Source organism: Emydura macquarii, unplaced genomic scaffold (assembly GCF_026122565.2).
Source record: "Emydura macquarii macquarii isolate MOO-44397 ecotype Brisbane River unplaced genomic scaffold, CSIRO-AGI_Emac_v2 contig_320, whole genome shotgun sequence".
Lineage (NCBI taxonomy): Eukaryota > Metazoa > Chordata > Testudines > Chelidae > Emydura > Emydura macquarii.
In genome coordinates, this window is record NW_027130457.1 from 9,697,625 (window position 1) to 9,722,754 (window position 25,130).

The 25,130-nt window shown below is 39.4% G+C and overlaps 1 protein-coding gene across 2 annotated transcripts in view; it reads left to right on the forward strand.

Annotated features, from left to right (window-relative positions):
- CTNND2 (catenin delta 2) overlaps positions 1-25,130 on the forward strand; it is a 1,025,780-nt gene that overhangs the window by 197,829 nt on the left and 802,821 nt on the right. For both annotated transcript variants that reach the window (XM_067570033.1, XM_067570040.1), the window contains exon 2: positions 1,496-1,629. In XM_067570033.1, coding sequence (XP_067426134.1) covers positions 1,496-1,629 — 134 coding nt within the window. The remainder of the gene's footprint in view (positions 1-1,495; positions 1,630-25,130) is intronic.

Here is a 25,130-nt window from a genome sequence, read left to right on the forward strand (position 1 = left end):
CTCATTTCCATCTTTCAGTAATTTCCATAAGAATTACAATCAAAAAATGATTCAATATTCATATGAATAAAAACAGCTGCAATTACATTAAGTGCAAAAAAAAATGTATAAGCCACATAAACCGACGTGCTTTAAGGCATTAGCCAATCACTGACTGCCAGGGATTAAGAAGAAACTTCTCTTACGACAAAGTTTTTCAATACTTTTTGAGGTGGCCTCTTCGTATTCTTACCTAAGGGATGTTCCCCTCTTCATCCTGCTAATGTTGAATGAGCTTCGGGAAGCTTTTGGAAAGGTGTGTCCAACCAGGCCAAATGAGCATCCTCATGTGGCAGTGAGTATTCAGAGCCAATGTTATAAAAAGGTCACTTCAGGGCTTTACTTTCTATGGCTAGCTGTGTGTGCAGGCACATTCACTCTGTGCCTAGAACAATTTTGGGTATTTTAATCCCAAGCTTCCTCAACCACTGCTGTTGAAGTGTATTACACTTAGTTGGTGTTAGGTAGCTTTGCTGTTGTGCATTTACTTTTTATTCTGGACCCAAGCTCCTCACATCGTTTGGCCCCATATAAGAGGACTCATATCAACTAGGGCTGACTTAAATGGTGAGTGAGGTTGGAGGGACAGGAACTGTAAACTAAAGATTTCCTTTATAAAAAATGTGGAAGCTAAGTTCTTGGTGAGTGACACAGGAAAGATTGAGATAGTAGCAGGAGCACTTCTTCTAGAGCTCTGCTGACTTTTATAGCAACTACACTATTTATATGACACATCTGGGGACTGTACATTTCATGTCCCTTTGTACTATGGTTCAGCCACCAAAATCATGACTTTCCTCTTGCATCTTATCCCAAGCTTTATAGAACCAAAATATAGAAAGAGAATTCACCTCTAACCATTTGCATTCTCACTTCTCTCACTTAAAAAAAAAGGGGGGGGCTGGGGGTGGGGGGGGATAACTTTTATTGCTGTTTTACAATATTATTGCTGATAAAACTACAGCCAAAAACATTGCTAGATTTGCTGAAGTTGGGCAAAATATTAGACTACTAATAGGTGTATAGTAAGTGTGCACATAATTCAAGAAGTTTTGGAATTCTCTGTTTCTCTCATCTGTTGGTTCTCTGCTTGCATAGAATTTCATTCATTACCCCTGTAATTTTGTATTGGACACAGCTCCTAGAATACTATACAAATATCACAACTGTATATAATTCGAATTATCTCCAAATACAATGTGGTGAATGATCTGAAGGTAACCTGGATGATTAGAATTCACGGCTATTTTTAAGATGAATTTGAAATAGTCTTTGTGGTTTAAAAAGAATAATAAATGAAGGACTTTCACATTATCTAACAGAAGCAAATTAGCTCTGCTGGACACAATTTTTTTTTCTTTCTGAAATTAGGATGGTTATTACTGTATGTATTTGATTCCTGACAAACATGCAGTTTGTAATGTTGAAATGTATTCTTTCTTTATTTTAATCATAGGAGCTATGCCTGTGCCAGACCAGCCCTCGTCTTCTGACAAGACAAGTTCTCTTAGTCCTGTGCTGAATACGTCTAATGGGGACGGTTCTGAAACAGAGACAACCTCTGCTATTCTAGCTTCAGTCAAGGAACAGGTACAGAAGTATAGTGGCTTTTCATTATATTTTATGTCATGGATGCTTGTGAAGTTTATTACTGATGTCATGAAGAAGCAGAAATATTTCTTGTTTTTTAAATACCTCTGTTTAGTTTCCTAACAGTATTTTGTAGTCATTGGTTCAGGAAGACGTTTGTTTTCTTTGTTGTTCTCCCTGGCATATTGCAGATGTATTTATATAAACAATTCAGTCTCCTGAATATTTTGAAGTTTCTCCATAGTTAATGAAAACCTTGTGTTTTTTAATATATTTCCTTATGCCAATGTAATCCACTGAGAATTACTCAGTATATCTGTATGGCGAAAGGAAGTTTTGTCAGAGAAATTCATTTACGTAAGACTGCCATACCATTGGTATTTTGCTTTTCAACCCTTCTGCCTCCAACACAGGGTATGACAGTAACTATGGCTCTTGAAGACAGCTAAGCTTAAAAAGTGCTTATGGTTTTGATCCTTAGTGGTGCCAACTGCCCAAAAAGGGACTGGGTAAAGAGGTGCTGCTGTTGCTCAGACTTCACTCCTCCATAGTTGAGTGGCAGAGCTTGTCAGCCATGGAGGGATGAGCATGGTGCACTCATCAACAAGTAAGCAGTAAACATTTTAAGATCTAGTTTTAGTACTTTGGACCCTTGTCAAATTTTAACCTGACATACAGCTTCATAGAAAAGGGGATTCTGATAGGATATCTGGCTCTAGCATCCTGCAGAAAGAGAGAGAGAGATTTATTTCTGCGAGCTCACCAGACTAGATTTGGTCCAGGAGCATATAAAGAGTTTGAGTCTTTCCATGAGTCAGAGGGAAATAGGGGCAAGGACAAAGTAGCACTGAAAGAAGTCACCTAGGAATGAACCATGCCCAATCTAGGAAGAAGTTTAAACTGAAATTTACATTTTGTTTTTGCCTAAATTAAAGACAACCTTAGGATGTGGTTGAGTTTGGATTCTAACTCTGTGGGTGCTTGCTGTGCTGTGGTAGGAGCTGCATGTGCAATAAAAATATAAATTATCCTTTTTAAACGCTGACAGTTTATACTGGATTTTTAATTGAAATAATCTGTTGCCCTATACTGGTACAATACTTTGTTTCTACAGTTGTTGTACAGTTGGTAGTTTAGACATCTTAAAGATTCATGGTATGCTGCTGTATTATACTTGCCCTATGCGTTTGATGAATATGAGGGTTTTCATGCAGTATAAGTGTTACTGGACATGCTCATTATCTAAGATGTTATGTGAAATGAATAACTTCTTATACAAACTAACTTTTCAGAGTATATTGCATATTGGGCTTAAAGGTTTACCAAAAGGTGAGAGTGGTTCACAATAAATCTGTGCCATGTGATGTAAAAATGATCTGTGTTCTATTGATAAGGGCTTGTGATTTTGGAATGAACTGTATTTGGAAGAAAAACACTCTGTGGCTTCTTTCCTCTCCACACAGCACATTGGTTCTACCAGGCACACATTATAGCACTTAGCTTGATGTCCTCACAAAACAGGAAAAGTCGTATTGACTAACAGTCCAGACAACTAAAACATGGCCTAATTAAACAGTTGAAACTGCATTTAAAAATTCTGGATGTGTTTTGTGTGGTCATGCATTGGCAGGGAGATGGACTAGGTGACGTAATAAGTGTTCTCGATCTCTGATATCCCTGATTTATGAGCTCACTTAACCTGACACTTAAGATAAGTGCCTTCCCACCTCCTAGTAGGAAAGAAACATATGATTTGTCTGTCTAGCCAACACTTTTGATTAATTCATCCTGTGACTCTGCTCAGAAGTCTGGCCTTACTTGAAGATTTGGAAACATGAACATGGCTAATCATGTAGAATTAAAAGAAAAATTTAAAAAAACAATTATCCCACTTTTTCTTTTTTAAATCAGATTGTCCTTAGACAAATGAATAAAATATATTTTACTTTCCTCCAGGTTCATCATTATATATGCAGTTATTCCACCTAACTTTTTTAAAGTTCTTGGCTCATCTGCAACAACTTTCATTAACCACTCACTTCTATGCTCTGTGAAATTGGAATCTAAAGCTGTTTCTCTGGATGACTGAAGCAGATAAAATGCAGGGATTATGGTGTCATAATACCTGCCGTAGGTGCTGCTGATCTGGGGGGGAAGGACAGGCCTGATTAGCATATACTTTGGTCAAAAAACTGGAGGAAGGACATATGGATATTTAAAGATAAATAATGCTTAATTTTCTATTTTTAATTTTTTATATGACAAATGGATGATTGGGGAATTCTATATTTTTAATTTAAAACTGACTTAGGTCTGAGGTACACATGTATAGTTTCTCTTATGCACATACACACATTTATCATATCAGCTGACCTGTAGCTGGTCCAATGTACACAAGCATCATAGAGAGAATTGTTTCTGCCTTTTGAATCTCTATGAACAAGCTTCCAAAACATAATTTGACATAATATGACCCATAAGCAATATAAACTGATTTTTAAAATATCAGGTTAGTGCATAGGTTTTGCCTTTAAGTAATATTTTTTTCATTACTACTATGGCTTCAAATAATCCACATGCTGCCTCAATTTTACCAATGAAATTATATTTTCTAATAACAGCATATTGTTTAATATTCCAAACATAAAGTTTCATATTTACCTCAGCAATAATGAGCTCAGAATCTCTATTTGCATACTTCTTATGTTGTATCGTAATGGTAAAGTATAAACAAATACGGAAGTCTTGGATGTTGGGTTTTTTAAGTAATTTCATTATTTTTATTATTAGCTATTGTATGTAAATTGTTGTATTGAGGACTTTTTCAGGGATTTTTTTGCCTGAACAGACTTTTTTGGATCATAGTCAGATGTTGGACTGCACCTCGGTACATAACTGAAAATGAATAGATAAGAGGGATATAGGGTACAATAGAGGGGGTAGTTTGCGTCAGCGTCTGGGGCCATAGCCTGAGTGTTTGCGAATGCTCCCTGACCAGGCTGTTTCATGTCTTGCACAAGTTACTCTGTACCCTGATAGGGATAATCTTTGTGCTGGACATAATGTTAATATGATCCCATGGTACTTTTCGGTATGAATCTGTTCCCATGTCAGAAATAAACGGCAAAGAGCCTGACTTTGCCACATTGTTGGTATGTGGTAAGTGGAGACCCAGCTAAATACTTCATTATTATAACACTGTGCAGTAAATATTGTTGTGCCCCCAGTTCTTTTCAATACTAAAACACAGGTAAGGTAACTGCTAGGTGAAGTCCCATGGGAAGAAAATCTAAGGGGAAAATGGCGTTCAGGAGAGCTGGGAGTTTCTCAAGGAGACCATATTGAAGACACAACTGCAAATTACCCTGATACAAAGGAAAGATAGAAAGAATAGTAAGAGGTCATGATGGGCTGGAGCGCTTTAATGACCTGAAAATCAAAAAGGAATCGTACAGAAAGGGGAAACATGGAAAAATTGCAACAGAAGAGTACGAAAGAATAGCACAAACATGTAGGAACAAAATCGGAAAGGCGAAGGCCACAAAATGAGTCACACCTAGCAAGGGACATAAAAGTCACTAAGAAGAGGTTCTTCAAATACATTAGGAGCAAGAGAAATACAAAGGATAGTACAGATCCTTTTAGCCGGGAAAGAGCTCTTATAATTAATGACATCAAGAAAACTGATATGTTTAATACATGTTTTGCTTCAGTCTTCAGTAAAAAGCTAATGGTGACCTGATAGTCAACACAATTTAATATTAACAACAAGGGGGAAGGAATGAAAGTCAAAATAGGAAAAGAGCAAGTTAAAGAATATTTAGATAAGGTTAGATGTTTTCAAGTCAGCAGGGCCTGATGCAGTTCATCCTAGAATTTAAAGAGCTAGCTGAAACAATCTCAGATCCATTAGTAATTATCTATGAAAATTCCTGGAGGTCAGGTGAGGTCCCAGAAGACTGGTGAAAGGTCGTGGAATCCCCATCATTGGAGGATTTTAAGAATAGGTTGGACAAACACCTGTCAGGCTTATTCTAGAGTTGCTTGTTCCTGCCACAGCAGAGGGGACTGGATTTGATGACTTCTTGAGGTCCCTTCCAGCCTACATTCACATGATGCTATATACCTTCACGCAAAATAAGGTGATTCTTCATTGCTTGAGAAAATAATTAACCTCTTTCAGGCATCTTTAGTTTAATATAGATTTTTAAAAAATAAATCACCAGTTAATGGCTCTTCATATTAATTGCCTCTGAGCCTGTGTACTCACATGGCTTTTATCTTGTGCTGAATTTTGGCTGGGCATTGTCAATTCTTAATTTCAAGTCACATTTCATTTCTTGAAAAGAAAACAATAAATTGGATATCCAGGGTTCTCCAGCTGTTTAATAGCAGAGACCACCTATTAATAGAAAAAGTATCTCATGAATCATTTGGAACACATGGTCACTCTATTAGTCATACAGCCAACTATTCAAAAGTCATAAAAGGTTAAACAGTAATAAGTATTTTTATTTGCTCTCTGGTTTCATGTTTTCGAGCTTTTCTCAGGAAGCACGAGTGCTTGAATCCTTTTTTTTTTTTTTTTTTTTTTTTTTTTTAAGTAAAAACTGAGATTGTCATGGAATCACAAGATTGATTTCATATTTTAAGAAAAAACACCAAATATAAGACGCCTGATTAAATCACATGTGTCATCACTGGATAAAATGGTGGATAAAACTCAGTTTTTGATTGGAGGAGAGTATGAGATGGGTGTGGGGAGGAGGGTTAGCAGCAAGATGTTTTATAGGAATTGCAAAATTAATAAAATAAAATGCCAAAGTCAGCCATGACTCCTGTGTGTCTGCTTCCATTAACCACAAAAGTTCCCAAAGTGCATTAAAGCTCTCCCACGGGCAGACCTGAGATATCAGTACACTATGCTTTCAGGAGTGATCAGGTGGTGGATATCAGTAGGAGACATGGCAAATTTCTACTCTAGAATTATCACCAGTGTATGCAGCATTAGCACATGTACTGCACCTTCTAGATTCCTTGAAAGGGGGTTAATGTGTATGTGTTTTTAAGGGTGGAGTAACCAGTGGGAGAATGGCTACTAATGAAGTGGTAGTAAGAAGGGAGAGGCAGTCAGGAGAGAATCTTGGAGAAGCTGACTCTCAGCATGGAAGTCTCCATATACGTGTGGTTACCTGGCATTTTCAGGTGGCCCAGCCTGACTTTTTTGCAAAGCTGGAAGCCACTCCCACTTGAAGAGAGAATGTGGAGGAAAACTTCTGCAAATGTCAAGTTGCATAACATTGCATAACATTTGCAAATATCAAGTTGCTTTCCTGATGCTCTTCTTGTTGAATGTTTAAATAGAAAATTTTTAATATTTTCCAAATAAAATTATACATTTTTGACCAATTTCTGATTAGAATAACTTTTGTTGGTTGTATTTTCCCTGTACAGAATTACTTAAATATTGAAAGGAAGTTAGACATATAGGGGGAAAAAGAATTCTACCCCTAGGATATGATAACAAGTCACGTGTAGGGTAATAATAAAGCACTATAAGAAACAAGTTATAATTAAAATCCATATTGGATAAATCATTTAAAAAGTAAATTGGACTGGATGCAACTTAGACCTTGTTAATACATAATAAGAACGTAGTTATGAAAATGTGACAGTGGATAGGACACTACACTGGGAGCGGGGAGACATGGTTTCTCTTCTTGGCTCTTCCACTGACCTGCTGTGTGAATTTGGGAAAGTGTCAAAGTGCCTAAGTCTCTCCATGTTTGAAGTGAGAAAAATATTTATCCTCCTTTGTATAGCATTTTAAGATTTCAGAATCAAAGTGATACATTTATCAATCCACATTCTTACACATTCATGGATTTTAAGGCCAGATGGACCATTAGATAATTGTCTGAACTCTTCTATAACACAGGTCATAGATTTTCACTCAATTATCCTAGTACTAAACAAATAACTGGTTGGACCAAAGCATATCTTCCAGAAAAACTTCCAGTCTTAATTTAAAGATATATATATATAGTATATGACATCAGTCACTGTAGAAGCCTTAGAATAGAAGCCAAGAATTATTATTAAAGTCTTAAGCTTTTTCTGCAAAAAAAAAAAAAAATCTGTTGCCTTTGGAAGCCATGTTTCTAAATAGATTAAATTATGATAAACCCATAGTTTGCCTGCCTCTTCTCTCATATCACAGCTATTATTTCCTTTTAAAGTTTTAGTGGCTTTCCTTCAGATCCATGCTAATTGTATTTAATCAATAAATACCTTTCCAAGCTCTCTCTTATCATCTCTCTGTACAGTATACCATTATCTTCTTTTCCTTCATTACATAACTCCCCTGTTTCCAATATATTTTTAAAAGATGCCAACTAGAGATTCTCCTTCCTCTTTCCATCTTCTTTTTTCAAACAGTGTATTGATTTTTAGATATTAATACAGTCTAACAGGAAACAGACTCAGTCATAGTTTACATTTCACACACCATAAGCACTTTCTAATAAATGCAGCCCAGATTATAACCCTCACTTGCAGGGTTAACTGAAATATTACCATAGGTGAAGTTTTGAGAACTGAACCGGTACCTTCATAATATGTCTACAAACTAACAAGATTTCTTTGGTGAAATTGTGCATTTTGTGGAAGTGGAGGCTGTGGGAGAGTGGAGAATTTTTGGAGAACTCATTTCTTATAATATGGTCCTTTTGTGTGATTCTCAGAGGAGAGAGGAATCAATTGACACTTTCGCTACATATCTTGCAATACAGAATTTTTGCATTATGGACCTAATTGGGCTGCCCTAGTGTAGCCCCTCTCCGAGAGCAACCACAGTCTTTGTGTTCTTTGATAAATATTAGTTTTAAAATGACGGTTTGCAAGAGTGGAAAATGAGACAAGTAGTCTCCATACGGATACCTTACCTACCACTTCTGAGGTGAACAGAAATGGTATTGAGTAAAAAGAGGTAGTTACATCTTTGGGAAAGGGTAGTGGTGATGATAAGAAGGGGAACACTATTGGAATGAATTAAGGTAGAGGCTTGCAGAAATGACTTGTGCTGCAGGCAGGTACTAAAAGGGAGCAGAATACCTCCTGACAGCCATACTAGGTCTCCAGCAAAACTGCTCATAAGGAGAGGGAGGAATGTACCAAGTGCCTCTGCTAACTACAGTACTTTGCTAAAGTATTTTAAAATTATTTAGTCAAAGCCAAATAAAAGCACTTCAGCTAAAAATAGATTGAATGTCTACTACAAACTGAATTTTACTATAGTCCAAATTTAAAGTTATGTTGGAAAGACATTGTAAAGAAAGACTAGATGTGAATCCATTTCTGTTAGCACTGCTAATACCTCCTGCGTTTTCTGTCATACAAAACTTGCTTCTTCTATGACTAGAACTCTGCGTCCCCTGGGATACAAAAGATGTGTTTTGCTGGCTAACAGTACCATAACTTTGAATAAAACACACCCATATAATTTAATCATCTTGTAATGCTAATCCCATGTCTTATTTTCTTAACATTCAAGTGTAGAGGTCTGTACTGGAATTTCAAGACATTAAATTTTGTGCCTTCTCTTCGTTGCTCCTTACCCCCATACACTTTCAGACTATCACTATTGCTACTCTCTGACATTACTCAAATCAGAATTTTAAATCAGAACATATCTTCATAGATACTGCCAATTCATTTTTACAAAACCAAATTCCTTTAAGCCAATATGATAGAATAGGTTCCAGATCCACATTCTAAGATTGGCCAGGTGCTTTATTCAAACAAAAATATCCAGTTAGTCAGTTTTATTTTGCAAATGTTAATTTCTGACTATCTTTAAAAATATTTATATTCAGAGCATGTGTTTTCCAAGTCACGTGGTTTTCATATCCATATTCTGTAGTCTTGAAGCTCAATTTTAATGAGTGAATCCAGTACTGAGATCACTTAATTTATTAGGTCCATATATTTAATCAGGGTGTTTTTGGAGGTTCATTCTTGTGACTGTGGGTGCATTTGTTACTGAAGCAGTACCTTTGTTGGCCTTTTGAGACATCAAGATGAAAATTTTTTTTTGTGTGGGAGACAGTGTTCCTTGATCAGAAGAAGAGCTCTGTGTAGCTCAAAAGCTTGTCTCTGTCATCACTAGAAGTTGATCCAATAGAAGATATTACCTTACCCATCTTGTGTTTCTAATGTTCCTTTTATATATTTTCCAAATCCGAATAACTTCTTGTAGTCGTCACATCATAGCCATTGAGAAAATCACACTAGGTGAATGAAAAAAAAAAGATAAATTGTGTGAGAGAGGAATGATGCTGCAAACTGAGCTACCACTTATCTTGCATCTTACCACTCTCCAGCCACCCTTCTCCTTAATACTGGAAAAATCTGCCAGCCTGGGTACCAGTCTTCATGAACTCTGATTTATTTGCTCCTGTTCTTGATTTAAACTGTGCTCCATCAATATTTCTTTTTTCTCTGAAAATATATTAAATTCTCTGATACAAATTGGTGTCAGAAATGCCAATCATTTTCCATGGGAGGAAAAAGTAATATCAAAGAAGATAAATCACCTTTCCTCTGAACACTAGAGCAAACAATTAATTTTATGTTTTCTGCAATATCTCTCTGTTCTGGGAATTTAAAGAGTCTTCTTCATATCCTAGAAAACCTACAGACTCCCACGATGACATCTTGTTTTACATATGCAGTGTAAGATACTTCACATTATTTGTCTTTACCAGCACTTGGTGTGTAGTTTTGATTTCATTCTCTACTTTTGATTACCATGCTGTTTTTACACTGCCTGCACATCTTTTTGGAAACTTTCCTGTATTGATGGTGTTGGATTCCCTGCCTGTGTGTTTTTCGTATCTTTGGTCACTTTTGATACATCTTGTGCATCCAACATTGTCCTTTCCTATTCCTGATATATTTACTACTAAACGGAATACCTATTTTTTTCTATAGATTAATTAATTAATCTCTGTATACAATTCCAACCAAAAAAATCTTAAAATGGAGTTATTGCATGGTGCAATTGCCTGGCTGGCTTGCCATCCACCAATTACTGGTCATATGGGTGATAGTTCAACAATGTCTTAGGAAGATAACTACACAAAGGTTTGTAGAAGACCAGCATTTTTACAGACCTAATCTGAGTCCATCAATTCAGTTACCAAATAGTGACAGATATGGCTATTATTGAGTTGTGGACTAAGAATTGGACTGGGGTCTTCAACTTGGTTGATTTAAGCCACTGAACAGCTGTTTGATGGTACTGGCCTGGTCTATACTGACCGGGAAATTTGGCAGCAGTCAATGGGAAATATGGAAGCTACACAGAGTAGCTTAAGTATCTCCCTTCGACTTCCTAACTTCTACTTACTGCAGCATCTTCACTTCGCTGCGCCGACGGGAAATGTGCTCCCATCGGCACAGCATTACTCTTTTTCTGGGGGTGGATATAGTAAATCGATTGAGTGGGTCTTCACTTCTGTTCAGTCGATCCCAAAGAATCAATCTGATGGCAGCGAATTTGCCACTGTCAGTGAAGACATACCCAGTGACTATTTATTACTACCAACCTTAGGTGAGATTGAATCAAGCTCCCTAGAAGCTCTATGCCTGATTCTGATCTCACTCTTTTTTGACAGAAATATGATTTAACTGACTTCACTGGAATTACTCCTGTTTTATGCCAGCGTAACTTAGATCTGAATCAGGCCTTCCAGATGCCTTTACCATGAGCTATTCAATCTTTCAATCTATATTTAAATTGTTACATGCTTTCATTTTTCAACAAAAGCTGTCAGTGGTGTGAACTGAACTAAGTCAAGGCCCATTGCAGCCAGGCCACAGGCAAAATGGGGGAAAAGGAGCTTGTAAGACTTTATCAAGGTATGTGAAACTGATTTTTGTAAACAAATATATGTCGGGAGAAAACAGTTCTCACAAACAAAATTATTTACTAGGAAGGTAAATTGCTTTTTGCTAACTAATAGAAAATAGATGCATTCAGCATGCATAATATAATAATCACATAATGGAATTTGTTATAGCTATGTATGATTAAAAATGAAATATTATGTAACCAGAATAAGGAAGTAGCTAATAGGGAATAAGTGTAGTACATTATATTTTGAATACTTTCTATTCATGCTGATTGGTGTAACTAAAACTGTACTATTAGGTGCTGTAAGCTTTGTATGACTCTCGCTCTATGTATAGCAGGAAAATACAGCAAGGCTTAAGAAATACACTAAACCCACTAGCCTTCAGATATTCTGCTTTGCTTTGCTATTACAGATCTTCTATCTTGCAAATATGTATTGAGCCAGATAAGAGAGTCTGTAAGAATTACAGTTTTAGCCAATATCACATACAATATAGTATCACATTTTTGTATAACAATTAATTTTATTTCCAGAATGCTTCTTAGTTATGTTAAGCTGCTTAACCAAGGGGAGATGTGAAGTGTTGTAATCTCAGTGTTAGGTGTAGACACATTGCAGACAACAAGAACAAGATAAACACTTTTTGTTGATGCTTAGCTGACATGCTCCCTGTATAGAGAGCTACAACAGGTTAAGTATGTGTGTAACGTTTTGCTAGGGTGATCAGATAGTAAGTGTGAAAAATTGGGATGGTAATGGGTGCCTATATAAGACAAAGCCCCAAATATCAGGACTGTCTCTATAAAATTCAGACATCTGATCACCCTAGGTTTTGCTGACCTCTGAAATACACTATGGTCAAAACAACAATAATAAACTAATAACAAACTTCATCCTGTTTATTTCAAAAAGATAAAAAAATAAGAAGTAATTAAAAGAAATGGTGAAACTCTCAACCCTAGAATACGTAGAGACAGAATGCAGTTCAGATTTTGAGTCAGTTGGCTACTTACACTTATGTTGCCCATATCAGTGGTAACATATTGTTCTTTCTTTTTGTATTACGCTGTTTTAATCTTTGACTGAAACTCTTGGATTACTAAACTTGTTAAGCCTATTTTATTAACATCTCTTGTTGTTGAAACAAAATCAAACCTATGACAGTGTGGAAAAACAAGACAGAATGGTAAATATTCCTAAATACCTTTTGCCTGACACCAATATATATAATCTATATATTTAATAGTCTTAAGAGTTTTGATATAAATTTGTATATATTTTAAAAGAAATGCCATATATGCTGACTGAAATCAGTGAGCATGCAATTCTTTTCACTTTATTCCAGGAAAAAGGCATTTACTAGTAACATCCTCTTAAATTTTTAGTTTATAGTTATTTATTGAAGCGCAAGTGTACTTGACATGCTAAAACCGGGCACTAAAGACAGACCCGTGTCTCTTTCCTTCTGCAAGATTGCTGTGTTTATATATATATTTTTATCAGCATCCATTTATACACGTACATCCAGCTTTGTTCATTTCACTGTCAGTTTGGACCATTATTTGATGCTTCTGTTGACAGAACACTCCAGGGATACTCTATCTGATACTATAAATAGTGTTGATTCTTCATATTAAACCAGCATGTAAACTTACAAGAGTCTCATGTTTTTTGTTACTTTGGATTTTGTATATATATTATAAAAAATGTGGGGTAGTTACTTTCTATATCATTGTTTTAATTAAAAAATAATAATTAATCCATGTCTTGAAAACACTGGCATCCTGTCAGTAGCTTGCTGTAATTTATCTGAGTTCAAAACACCATTTTATCTGCTCAATGTGCATTAAGTAGAAATATCACATTTTGATTTTGATTTTGATTTGTGATTTGTCTTTCACAAGGCAAAATTTGTGTGTAAAAGCACTTAGGATTATGTGAGTTGTCTGTTTTGGTGATATTATTTTGTTTACTTAAAGTTAGACTAATGTACTTTGATTCATATATAAGCAATTAAGATATGACTGTATGTCATATATATTTTATAAACAAATATATTATTGTTACATATTTTATTATGATTATATATAATTATATTATAAAATATAATGTTACATATAATATATATTTATACATATATTTATAAATATATTTTGTATTTTATTTTTATTATATATAATATATGATAATATGTACTATGGCAGTTAGGTTGTATTGTAGATTACTACAGTGGCTTGTAGTAGGCTTGCTTTTCTGATGCAGTGTAAGAGAATAAAAATATAAATGTAATGATAGCGTGTGCCACAGTGATTGATGTATACTGAAATGCAAGAAAGCTAAGATAAAGAAATGACTCATCAGTGCATTTAACATTTTGAGCCATTTCTCTAATTACAGCTGAATCTTTAAATACTGATGACAAGTCCCATTAAGCATCCATAGTTTATTTTTTAAAATTAAATATAATTCTTTGTGTGTGTGTGTGTGTGTGTGTGTGTGTGTGTGTGTGAGAGAGAGAGAGAGAATAATAAAAATACAGAATATGCAAATTAAAGCACTTTTATTAAGAGTCTATCTAAGATGCATCCGATGAAGTGGGTTTCTGCCCATGAAAGCTTATGCCAAAATAAATTTGTTAGTCTTTAAGGTGCCACAGAGCTCTCACTGTTTTGCAAAAAACAGACTAACACAGCTACCCCTCTGGAACTTATCTAAAATATTGTTGCCTTTATTGGAGCCGAGTGACGAGCCAATATTTAGGGCTTGCTAGGTTATTTCGGTTGGGCAAAATTAATTATGTGAATCAGTTATGTCTTTGGAGCTGGCCTAATTATTTACAAAGAATGGACACAAAGTCCTCTTTCCCTGACCACGATAGAAACAAGTAACAGTAGGCAGTTTCCTTACTCAGAAATCCCAGTCTACCTTTCCAGTGAGTTCTGTGCCGAAAATAAGCTGTCTCTTGGCTTCCTCCCAGGGCCACGTTCACCACTGCTTCTCTCGCTTTCTTCTGGCCTACTGCTTCTCTCTCTCTCTCTCTCTCTCTCTCTCTCTCACACACACACACACACACACACACACACACAGAAGGTCACATGCAACCAATCAGTTACTCTGTAGTAGTAGTGGTAGTGTTTACAATTGGCCCCAACAGGAACACCTCAGCCTATGTGGTTTACCTCTTCTTTGTTCCTTCCATCCAGCGCCTTGTTTCAGCAATACATATCATTTCAACCTCTTGATTCAGCTGTCACTACATGATTTAATTCCTCCTTCCATTTAGGCTGAATGAAAGGTGGTTGGTACACCCACTGACTTTGAACCAGGTCTGTGATTGAGCTTTAGATCAAAGAGACACTTGAGGGTGGCCATTAACAACTTCCAGCATAGTGAGAGAGAGGGAGAGACTCTTAAATAAAAATCCATTCATTCATATCCAGAAAGTGATCAATTTTTCTAACACTTTTAATTATATAGATTTGTATTTAAATACAAAATGTTCATTTTAACAAAATTAATGTAAATGCTCGGTGTAATTATTTACCTGGCAGAATTCTTCCTATTCTTTTCTTCCCTTGGTCACCCTAATGCACAGGATGTCTGCCAGCAAACCAGGAAGGTGTGTCCAAAATAGGTTATGGTGGGAACCTTCCCTTGTCAATAGAGAGTGGTAAAAAGTACACAATAAACGAGTAAACATATGAAATCTGTGAAGCTTCAAGAGACTATCAAACAAGATAAAGAGAATCAACTATAATTTTTTTCATTGAAACTGTTCTAACTTTGACTTGATAATTCTTATATATATAATGAAATGTAAGCAGTTATGATGAAATCTAAATCTAGGGAATACTTGGAAGACTTGCCAGGTTAAGGACTCGCTCATGCTGCAGAGAAGTGGTAAGGCTTGTAGTCTTGCTATATGTTTTCCGAGTTTTGGTTTTTTTTACTCAGAATGCAGGACTCTTATGGTGCAAATTTCAAGACGTTGATGCTCAGTAGTAGAAAGCTGACTGCTGTTGCCCAGCTGGATAAACTGAAATTCTTGAACAACTGCAGCCTTCTTTACAGGATGCAAATAAACATTTTTACATGGGGAGAAGCACCATTTTCCCCAGAATTCCTGCTGTTTGATTGCGTTTCTTCAGAAACTTTGCCTGCTTATTCCTCTGCTAAAGTGAGATTTCACTCTGCAAGGCTTTCTTCCAGAGAGAAGCAAGGAATAATTATTTTAAAGATCTATACTATGATTTCTGACTTTGGTTTGTACAACATAAAAGTACCTAGAAATTTCATTTCGTGGCATGGTACCAAATAGGGAAAAACCCATTTTCCTGCACCAGAGATGAGGGAGAAAAATCCTTTTAAACTAATAATTACAACTTGGAAAGAATTGTGTTTTTATAATTTTTCATGCAGGCTTTGCTAAAAGATTTCATGAAAGAGACTGTGGCTTATGGATTCAGCTAGTTGCTCGACTTACTGTAGTAGACAATGTATGAAAAATACGTGTAGTGCGTTCACTTAGTTTTTAACTTTTTACTGTATTTTTATTGTGTATTGCACATGGTAGTGTTTGACAAGTTTAGAATCTGAGAACTGCCTTCTAATGAATGAAAAAATGGTATCAAGTACTATTTTAATCTTACTAATTTGCATCATTTGTATTAAGAGGTATGTTACTCTTCAATTATCAGCCAAGTGCTGGGAGTGAAGAAAAGGGAAAACTAGCCAAGACAAAGAATTGAAAGTTTTCAATAATTAAAACACAAGACTGATTATTTTTACACTTGTTTTGGTTGTTCCCAGTGTTAATATACTCACTGAAGTTTATTATAGATAAAGGGGAAAGCTTTATCTTTCTAAACAGCTGTTCCAAGTTTCAGCAGATCTTAATATTTACGTGAATAGTAACAAAAATATGAAGAACACACATATATTGAGATTCATAGATTTGAAGCCAAAAGGAACCACTAGATCATCTAGTCTGCTCTGCCTGTGTATCACAGGCCACCAATACCACCCAGCCTTTCTCCCACTAAATCCAACAACCACAATTAGACCAAAGTATTACAAGCCCCAGGAGACTATTGTGTGCCATAGGCAGAGAATAAGGTACATCAATGTCAGAGGCAGGGAATTGATTGTGTGAGTGTGACACACTGCGCCCCCCATGATCTCCTTTATGGTGTAAGTGTATATTATTTAATGCAAAGTATGTCATGTAAGATGTTTTGGGAATGCTCATGACATACTGAACCTTATTGTTATAGTGATATGTTTGTTGCAATGTATTATGAGGCTTCTCTAGGTAATGTTCTTCAAAGTGTGTTTCATACCTTGAAGCAGATTCAGGCAAAACCCTCCAAGAGCAGAGGGGCAGTTCGTGCCTCGGTAAGACCATGCATAAAACAAACCAGCTCTTCCAGGAACAATGGACTAGCCTAAGCATCAATAGCTGCATGCTCACTGACTCAGGTATGGAGGAAGCTCTACAAGGACATTGTCCCTCACCCTAAAGAGGGACAGGGGGGAAAGAGTGTCCTAATCCCTGTAAGTGGAGTCCCCAGAGGGCAGAAGAAACATTTTAAAATAGGAGAGATATTTTGCGAGCTCTCTCTCCCACCTCCATCTACAAACAATACCAAGCAACTGAAGTGCTGATCACAGGGGCATTTTGTATCTGACGAAATGGGTTGCAGTCCACGAAAGCTTATGCCCACATAAATTTGTTTATCTTTAAGGTGCTACAGGACTCTTGTTGTTTTTGCTGTATACAGACTAACACGGCTGCCCCGCTGGAACGTATCACTATTTAAGTATGCCAGAAATCATGGTAAGGGGGAAGACTGGTATCTCCTTATCTCCTTGACTTGAAATAGTTAAACTGGTATGTAATTCCAATAAAAGTAGACAAGTAGAACACTCTAATTATAATGGTAAACTCAGGTGACTATCCAGCATCTGTGGACCTTCATGTTCCTTATCTTCATGTGTCAACTGCTGTTTAAAAGCAGAAGTATGAAATATTGACTTAGAGGAGTTCAGCTATGCCGTTGCATTCTCCCAAGTATAACATCAACTCCCAAGTTTTTATAAAGCTAATGACAGTGGTGGCAACATGGTTAAGGACATGAGATTGCAGGTGTTGAGTGCCTTTAACACCTATTGCCTTCATTGGGAGTTGAGGGCACTCAGCACTTTTCAGGACCAACCACTGGGCTAACTTCCAGTCTATTATTTCCTGGTACTGTTCTCTAGATTTTTCAATCCTCTACAGAGCTCAGGGAGAAATATTCGATAAGTCCCTTCCCTAGGAAAATGAATTCTTCTGTTGCAGTCCTTTCTACCCAACTTGTTAATTGAGATGGCAGTATGCTCTTTGTTTTCAAGGTCGTCTTGAGAGTGTGGTATGTGGGTAGACAACATATAGTGAGGCCTTACCCAGATTGTTGACTTGTGGAAGGAAAAGGAAAGTGTCTGTTTTCCAGGGAAGACACAAATCCTCTTGTTCTGATGGCACAGTATCTAAGAGGGAAATGTAATGCTATAATTGCAAAAAAAAATATTAGAATTCTCTATGAGAGAGACAGAGAGAGAGTGTGTCTTTTGGTTAATGAAAAGGAAATACTTCAGGGAGATTGGCTCCAGAGAAGCTCTGGTCACTACTTTGGTTAACAAGGTGTTTGGCAGGATGTCAGGTTCAAAGACACTGAATAGAGATTCACGGCTATTCCGCCAGCTTATCTGGCAACCAGACGAGATGGGCGTCACAAGCTCCAATTTTGGAAAATAAAAGGTAATGATTCTCTCAGGCAAGAAAAGAGTAGGGAAGCCTTGCAGGTAAAAGCCCCCTGAAATAGCCAGATCTGGGCAAAGCTGAGGCTAAGGTTTATATTTGTTTTAAAAATAGAATAAAGGGAAATCCTAAGAAATGAGATGGGGGATGAGATTCTGCAGTTGGAGTATATTCTGTTCAGAGTTGGGAGTGAGATTCTATTTGCTCAGACTCGTACATTATTGCATGCCTAATTTACATCCACACATAATGTAAATGCTTATACATATGTATGCATATACTGTATGTATGACCAGTTAAACCACAGGGTGTTTGGCGTCTCTCTGATTATGACTTTAATAATATATTGTGTCCATATACTAATAACTGCTTCTCTCCATAAGTAGCAGGAAATACTTGACTTTTTAAAAAAACTGATTCCCAATACACAGTTGAATTTTTAGTGGATATCTTGCAGTTTATTGAGAATACTTGTAATATTGCACTATATAGTAGATTCCAAGTTTTGTCAGTAATATACACACACGTATTGTATTTCATTTTCACTTCCTGTAAGTGAATTGTGCTCATAAAGAGAAAGTTACTCTTCCTGTTATAAATAATGCATAATTTTGATGTTACCTTGAACTTTTTTTAACATATATCTGTTTATGTAGGGTCCAAAAGGAATAAAATACCTACATGTATATCATTTATAAAACTTGGAATCTGCTATACATTATAATATTACAACCATTCTTAATAATTTAAAGAAAATAAGGGTAAATGGTCCCTGCTGAACCTAAACTGTTTTTGGGAGGAGTCTATTAACCAGTTTATTGTCATTTGTCCATAGATAAGCAGTACTTAGATAAGCACAGATATTCAGCATGCACTATTAATATTCCTGCTGCTTTTATGAAACTTTTGAAAGGGATCTTACATCATTTTTTTTTCCAGGATCATAAAGTAGTGTACAATAGGCTGAAAAAATTATCTCCCCTAAATAGTGTTTCTTCCTCAGATACACAAAGAAAGTATATCATGTTAATTTTTAAAGAGAAAATCTTAAAAATTCTCAGTTAATTATTAAATGGGATTACTCACGAGTTAAGTCCATCACATGCCTGTGTTTGTAGAATTGGGCCCAAAGTCATCAGTCTAGATTTCAACTCTGTAGATTGAGATGCAAATAATGATAAAGATAATTAAACATAAATCCATTTTTTAATGAGTATGAAGATATTTTAGTATGTAAATTTTCAAATGTAAACATTTCAATTTCCAATTCTTACCAATATTATTGCATTTTATAAAATCTTTGGGTTTTTTTAAAAATTATGTTATCTTTTCTGGAAGTTTCTTCTGTTTTTTGTTTGTTTGGTTTTTTTTTTTTTAAGTAGGGCCTCACACTTACATAGCAGTTTTATAGATTGAACATAATCTATTAAGGGCATTAATTTATGATACCTATTATTTATTTTGTGAGCATGTGGTGATTTTGCTTTGCCTTTTCTTGGTTTTTTTGCACTGGGAGTTTACACAATGAAAAGGTTTGCAAATTAAAGCCAGTAAGTTAGTGTTGCCTCTGCTGAGAACATGAGACACTACTTCAAGTGCAGGTTCCTATGTAAATTCCCCTGTGGATACACATGCATTTCATGCACCTGGAGCTGGAGATTTTTGCAAGCAGTTTACATTGGTCCACACGTGCCCTTGCTCACCTTGTGCGTCCAACTGAGGTGATAAAGGGAAGGTGTCTAGTTCCTTCTCACCACTGCATGTCTGGTTGGAATCTCTAGTGTTGTAGCTTGGGCCGCCGCCTTCATCTCTGGAAAATATATTTAGGTATCTGTAAATAGTTTTTATATTCTAGAATTTTAAAGTTTTTATCTGTTAGCTTTAGTATTTTATAGTTAGTTTCCCAGACGGGAGGAGCACCCCTGCCACGCACGCACGCAAGCACACACACACGCCATTTGGGTACTGGGTTATCCCCAGGACTCTGGACTTCAAAATTTGTGCTTCCTGCTCACAATCCTTCTCAGTTAGCAACAACCACCAATGCTTCCTGTACTGCCTTGAGGAAGCCCACATCGTCACAAGACCTAGGCCAGCTTGGGCCCATCCTCCACCTTAGAACTGTTGGTACCCCATGCCTTTGGGACCCCCATTCAACCCATCCTATTGGCCATACTGGGTGCCATGGGACCAATACCATCCCCCAGTGTTGGTCCAGTCTGCTAGAGAATTTCTCCTTCCCTCCCCTTTGAGGGGACAACTGGAGCTGCCCCTGAATCCTACCGAGGAGGAGGAGTAGTATGCATCAGATCCAACAGTTCCATTGGATCTGACGAGATTGTCGTCGTCATCGCCAGATGAGGCAGTGACGCCGATGCCTCCATTCCCCCCTGATGACTATAAGCAATTCCAGTCCTTTTTCTTGGGAACCCAGCAAGGCAATCATTACTGAGTTCACATGGACAACCATACAGCACAAAGCACTTAGACACCTCGAGAGTCCAAAATGCACATGAATGTACAAGAGCTATGAGCAGTTTGAAGAACTTGAAAAACCTTTCTCCTATTCATTCAAGGTCACTGTACCTTAATAATGTCCGACAACATCATGACCATCTTTTACATCAACAAACAGGAAGGAGTGAGATCCACCCACCTGTGTGCAGAAGCAGTCAGTTTATGGAACTGGTGCTTGGGCAATTGGATTACCCTGTCAGCAATCTACCTCCAAGGAAAGCAGAATGTGCTGGCAGACTCTCTTGGCAGACACTTCACGTTCAATCACAAGTGGGAGCTTCACAACTCTGTAAATAAACAATATTTTCACTCTGAGGGACCCCAGCAAACAAACAAGAAGTGCAAGGCATAGTGTTCCAGAGAAGCCCTACATCACTCATAGGGCGATGCTCTACTCCTTCCATGATGAGATCATCTGAACTATGTCTTCCCTGCACAATCGTTCCTGCCTTGAGTTTTGCACAAGATTTGGCAGGACTGGGCATGAGTTATTCTCATTGGCCTCAACTGACCTAGACAGTTTTGGTTCTTGAATCTCCTATGCATATTATCTTGGACATTGATCATTATTCCTGCATTTCCTGATCTCTTAGCTCAGGGGACTTCAAGACTTGCTCTTTGATGGAGTAGGCTTGTTCTCCGACAAGATGGATAATAAATCGCATGCCTTGAAGGACTCTAGGGCCACCCTAAATTCCTTAGGCCTGTATGTGCTGCAGGCCATAAGGTGCCAGGGCAAACAGCATCCTCGGAGATAACAACAGCCCATCCCCAGACTACCCCCTCGGCCTGCCCAGCCAAGGAGCGATAGAGACCAGTTCAGGCAATCTAACCGCCGGGTCCGCCAAGGCCCTGCTGGGGGCTCTCAGCAAGGGCCGCAGAAGAACAACAAGCGCCACTTTTGATGGGACGCTCGAGGGTGGCTATTTCCCTGTCCCCCTGGATCCCGCTCTCCCCTTTGCACACAGACTGCGCCTGTTCCTTCGAGAGTGGCAGAGAATAACCTCGGACTGCTGGGTGCTGAGCATGGTGCAGAGAGGTTATGCCCTGTAGTTCTCAGCCTTCCCACCAGACTTTCCCCCTACCCCGTCCCTCTTCAGGGACCCCTCTCACGAGCTACTCCTCATCCAGGAGGTCCGCTTTCTTCTCCTCCTAGGGGTGGTAGAGGAAGTTCCTCCTATGGAAAGAGTAGGGGGTTCTATTCCCGGTATTTCCTTATCCCTAAGGCAAAGGGAGGCCTGAGGCCTATTCTGGACCTTCGTCATCTGAACAAATTTATCAGGTGCCTCAAGTTTCGCATGGTCTCCCTAGCCACCATCATTCCCACTCTGGATCCAGGGGATTGGTATGCTGCCCTCGATTTAAAATACGCGTATTTCCACATATCTATCCTCCCAGACCACAGACGTTTCCTCCGCTTTATGGTAGCGGGTGGCCACTACCAGTTTTCGGCCCTGCCTTTTGGCCTTTCCTCAGCGCCCAGGGTTTTCACGAAATATATGGTAGTGGTAGCGGCCCACCTGCAACGCAGAGGCGTCCAGATCTTCCCCTACCTCGACGACTGGTTGATACGGGGAAGATCCAGAGTCCATGTGGAAAACAGCCTGGCCCTGACTTGTGCGACATGCACCAGACTGGGCCTGCTCATCAACAAGCAGAAGTCCACACTCACTCCGGTGCGGCGCATAGACTTTATAGGGGCCACCCTCGATGCAGTTCAGGCCAGAGCCTTCCTCCCACGGCCTCGCTTCGAGACCATAGCCGCCATAATCTCAGAATTGTACAGGTCCCCCACAACGACAGCCAGGCACTGACTTCAGCTGTTGGGACACATGGCGGCATGCACATACGTGGTGAGGCTGGCTCGCCTCAAACTCAGGCCTCTCCAGGGTTGGTTGGCCTCCGTATACACCCCAGCCAGACATTCACTGTCAAAGGTGGTCATGATCCCACCTCGAATACTAGCGTCTTTCAACTGGTGGACAGACCCGAGAGAAGTACTGAGGGGGGTTCCCTTTGCAGACTTGACTCCCTCCGTAACATTAATAACAGATGCTTTGGATGTGAGCTGGGGGGCCCACATGAGCTACGACCTCAGCACACAGGGTCTCTGGTCGCCACAAGAGCTGAGCCTGCACATCAATGTCAGGGAGCTTCGGGCTGTCTGGCTGGCCTGCAAAGTGTTCCTCAGGTTCCTAAGGGGCAGGGTAGTGCAAGTCCTCACGGACAATACGACAGCCATGTTTTATATAAACAGGAAAGGGGGGGCGCACTCCTCGGCCCTCTGCCAGGAGGCCACACAACTTTGGGACCTTGAGGTGAGGCACGATTTTCACCTATCTGCCTCTCACCTCCCGGGGGTCAGGAACGACGAAGTGGACTGCCTCAGCAGGTCGTTCTTACCCCACCACAACTGGTCGCTTCACTGGGAGATGGCAACTTTTCTCTTCCACAAGTGGGGTGTTCCCCAACTAGACCTGTTTGCCTCAGCGTGGAACAAGAAGTGCCCGAGGTTCTGCTCACTCCAGGGTCGCGAGCAGGGCTCCATCTCAGATGCTTTCTTAATAGACTGGACGCGGCCCCTAATTTCCCCCTGTTCCGCTTCTTCCCAAGGTACTCTTGAAAATCAAGAGAGACAAAGCGAACATCATCCTGATTGCACCGGCCTGGCCCCGGCAGCACTGGTTCAATATGCTGCTGGACCTGTCTGTGGCTTCACCAATACCACTTCTGAAGCGCTACCACCTGCTCTCCCAGGACCAGGGTCACCTACTGGACCTGCACCTGGACTCCCTCCACCTGACTGCATGGAGGCTCTGTGGTTGACAGAGGGAGAGAGAGCCTGTTCAGCGCAAGTCCAGCAGGTCCTGCTGGGAAGCAGGAAGCCTTCCACCCAGGTGCTGTATAAGGCTAAATGGAAGCGCTTCACTGTTTGGGCAGAGTCCTGGGGCATCCAGCCGAGTTGTTCGCCCATTCAGGCGATTTTAGAGTACCTGCTCCACTTAAAGACGCAGGGCCTGGCACTGGCCTCCCTAAGGGTACACCTGGCGGCCATCTCGGCCTTCCACCAGCCAATGGAAGGGAGGTCGATCTTCTCGCACCCTATGTCACTTAGGTTCCTCAAGGGGATAGAGAGGCTATATCCGCAGGTACTCTCTGGGACCTGAACCTGGTCCTCACTGTCTTGATGGGACCCCCCTTCGAGCCCATGGCTACATGCCCATAGCTCGTCCTCTCCTGGAAGGTAGTCTTCCTAGTAGCCATTACATTGGCTAGGAGGGTCTCCGAGTTAAGAGCTTTGACCTTGGAGCCCCCCTACACGGTCTTCTACAAGGATAAAGTGAGGCTGAGACCCCACCCGGCCTTCCTACCTAAGGTGGTGTCTCAGTCCCTTCCTTCCCGTGTTTTTCCCTAAACCACACGGTTCGGCGGTCGAGCGGAGATGGCACTCATTGGACGTCAGAGGGGCCCTGGCCTATTACATCAATTGCACAAGGCCATTCCGGAAGTCAATGCAACTGTTCGTTGCAGTCGCAGACCGGATGAAGGGCTCACCTGTCTCCACTCAGCGCATCTCCACCTGGATCACCGCCTGCATATGTACCTGTTATGAGCAAGCGAAGGTGCCACTTCCTGGGACCGTGACGGCACATTTGAACAGAGCTCAGGCCTCATCGGCAGCCTTCCTAGAGCATGTGCTGCTGCAGGACATCTGCAAGGCAGCGACCTGGTCATCAATCCACACCTTTACATCTCACTACGCTATCGTGCAACAGGCGAGAGAGGACATGGGCGTCGGCAGAGCCATGCTGAGGAGGGCTACTTGCCAATGACTCCTACCCGCCTCCAAGGTATGGCTATTTAATCACCTATATTGGAATGCATATGAGCAATCACTCGAAGAGAGAAAACAGGTTTACTTACCAGTAACTGTTGTTCTTCGAGATGTGTTGCTCATATTCATTCCAAACCCACTCTCTGTCCCCGCTGTCGAAGTTGGCAGAAAGAAGGGTCTGGGGGCCACCGGGTTGGCAGCACCCTATTTACCACGATATGAGCGCGGTACTCCAGGGGGCACAGGAGCTGATCCACAGAGGTTGCTAGGGGCAGAAAAGCTTCCGGAGACTCGTGCACGGGGCGCGCACTCACCTATATTGGAATGAATATGAGCAACACATCTCGAAGAACAAGAGTTACTGGTAAGTAACCCTGTTATATGCAGCTTTAGTGCTAGGCAAATAACAGGTTTTTCAGTTTGCTAACAACCA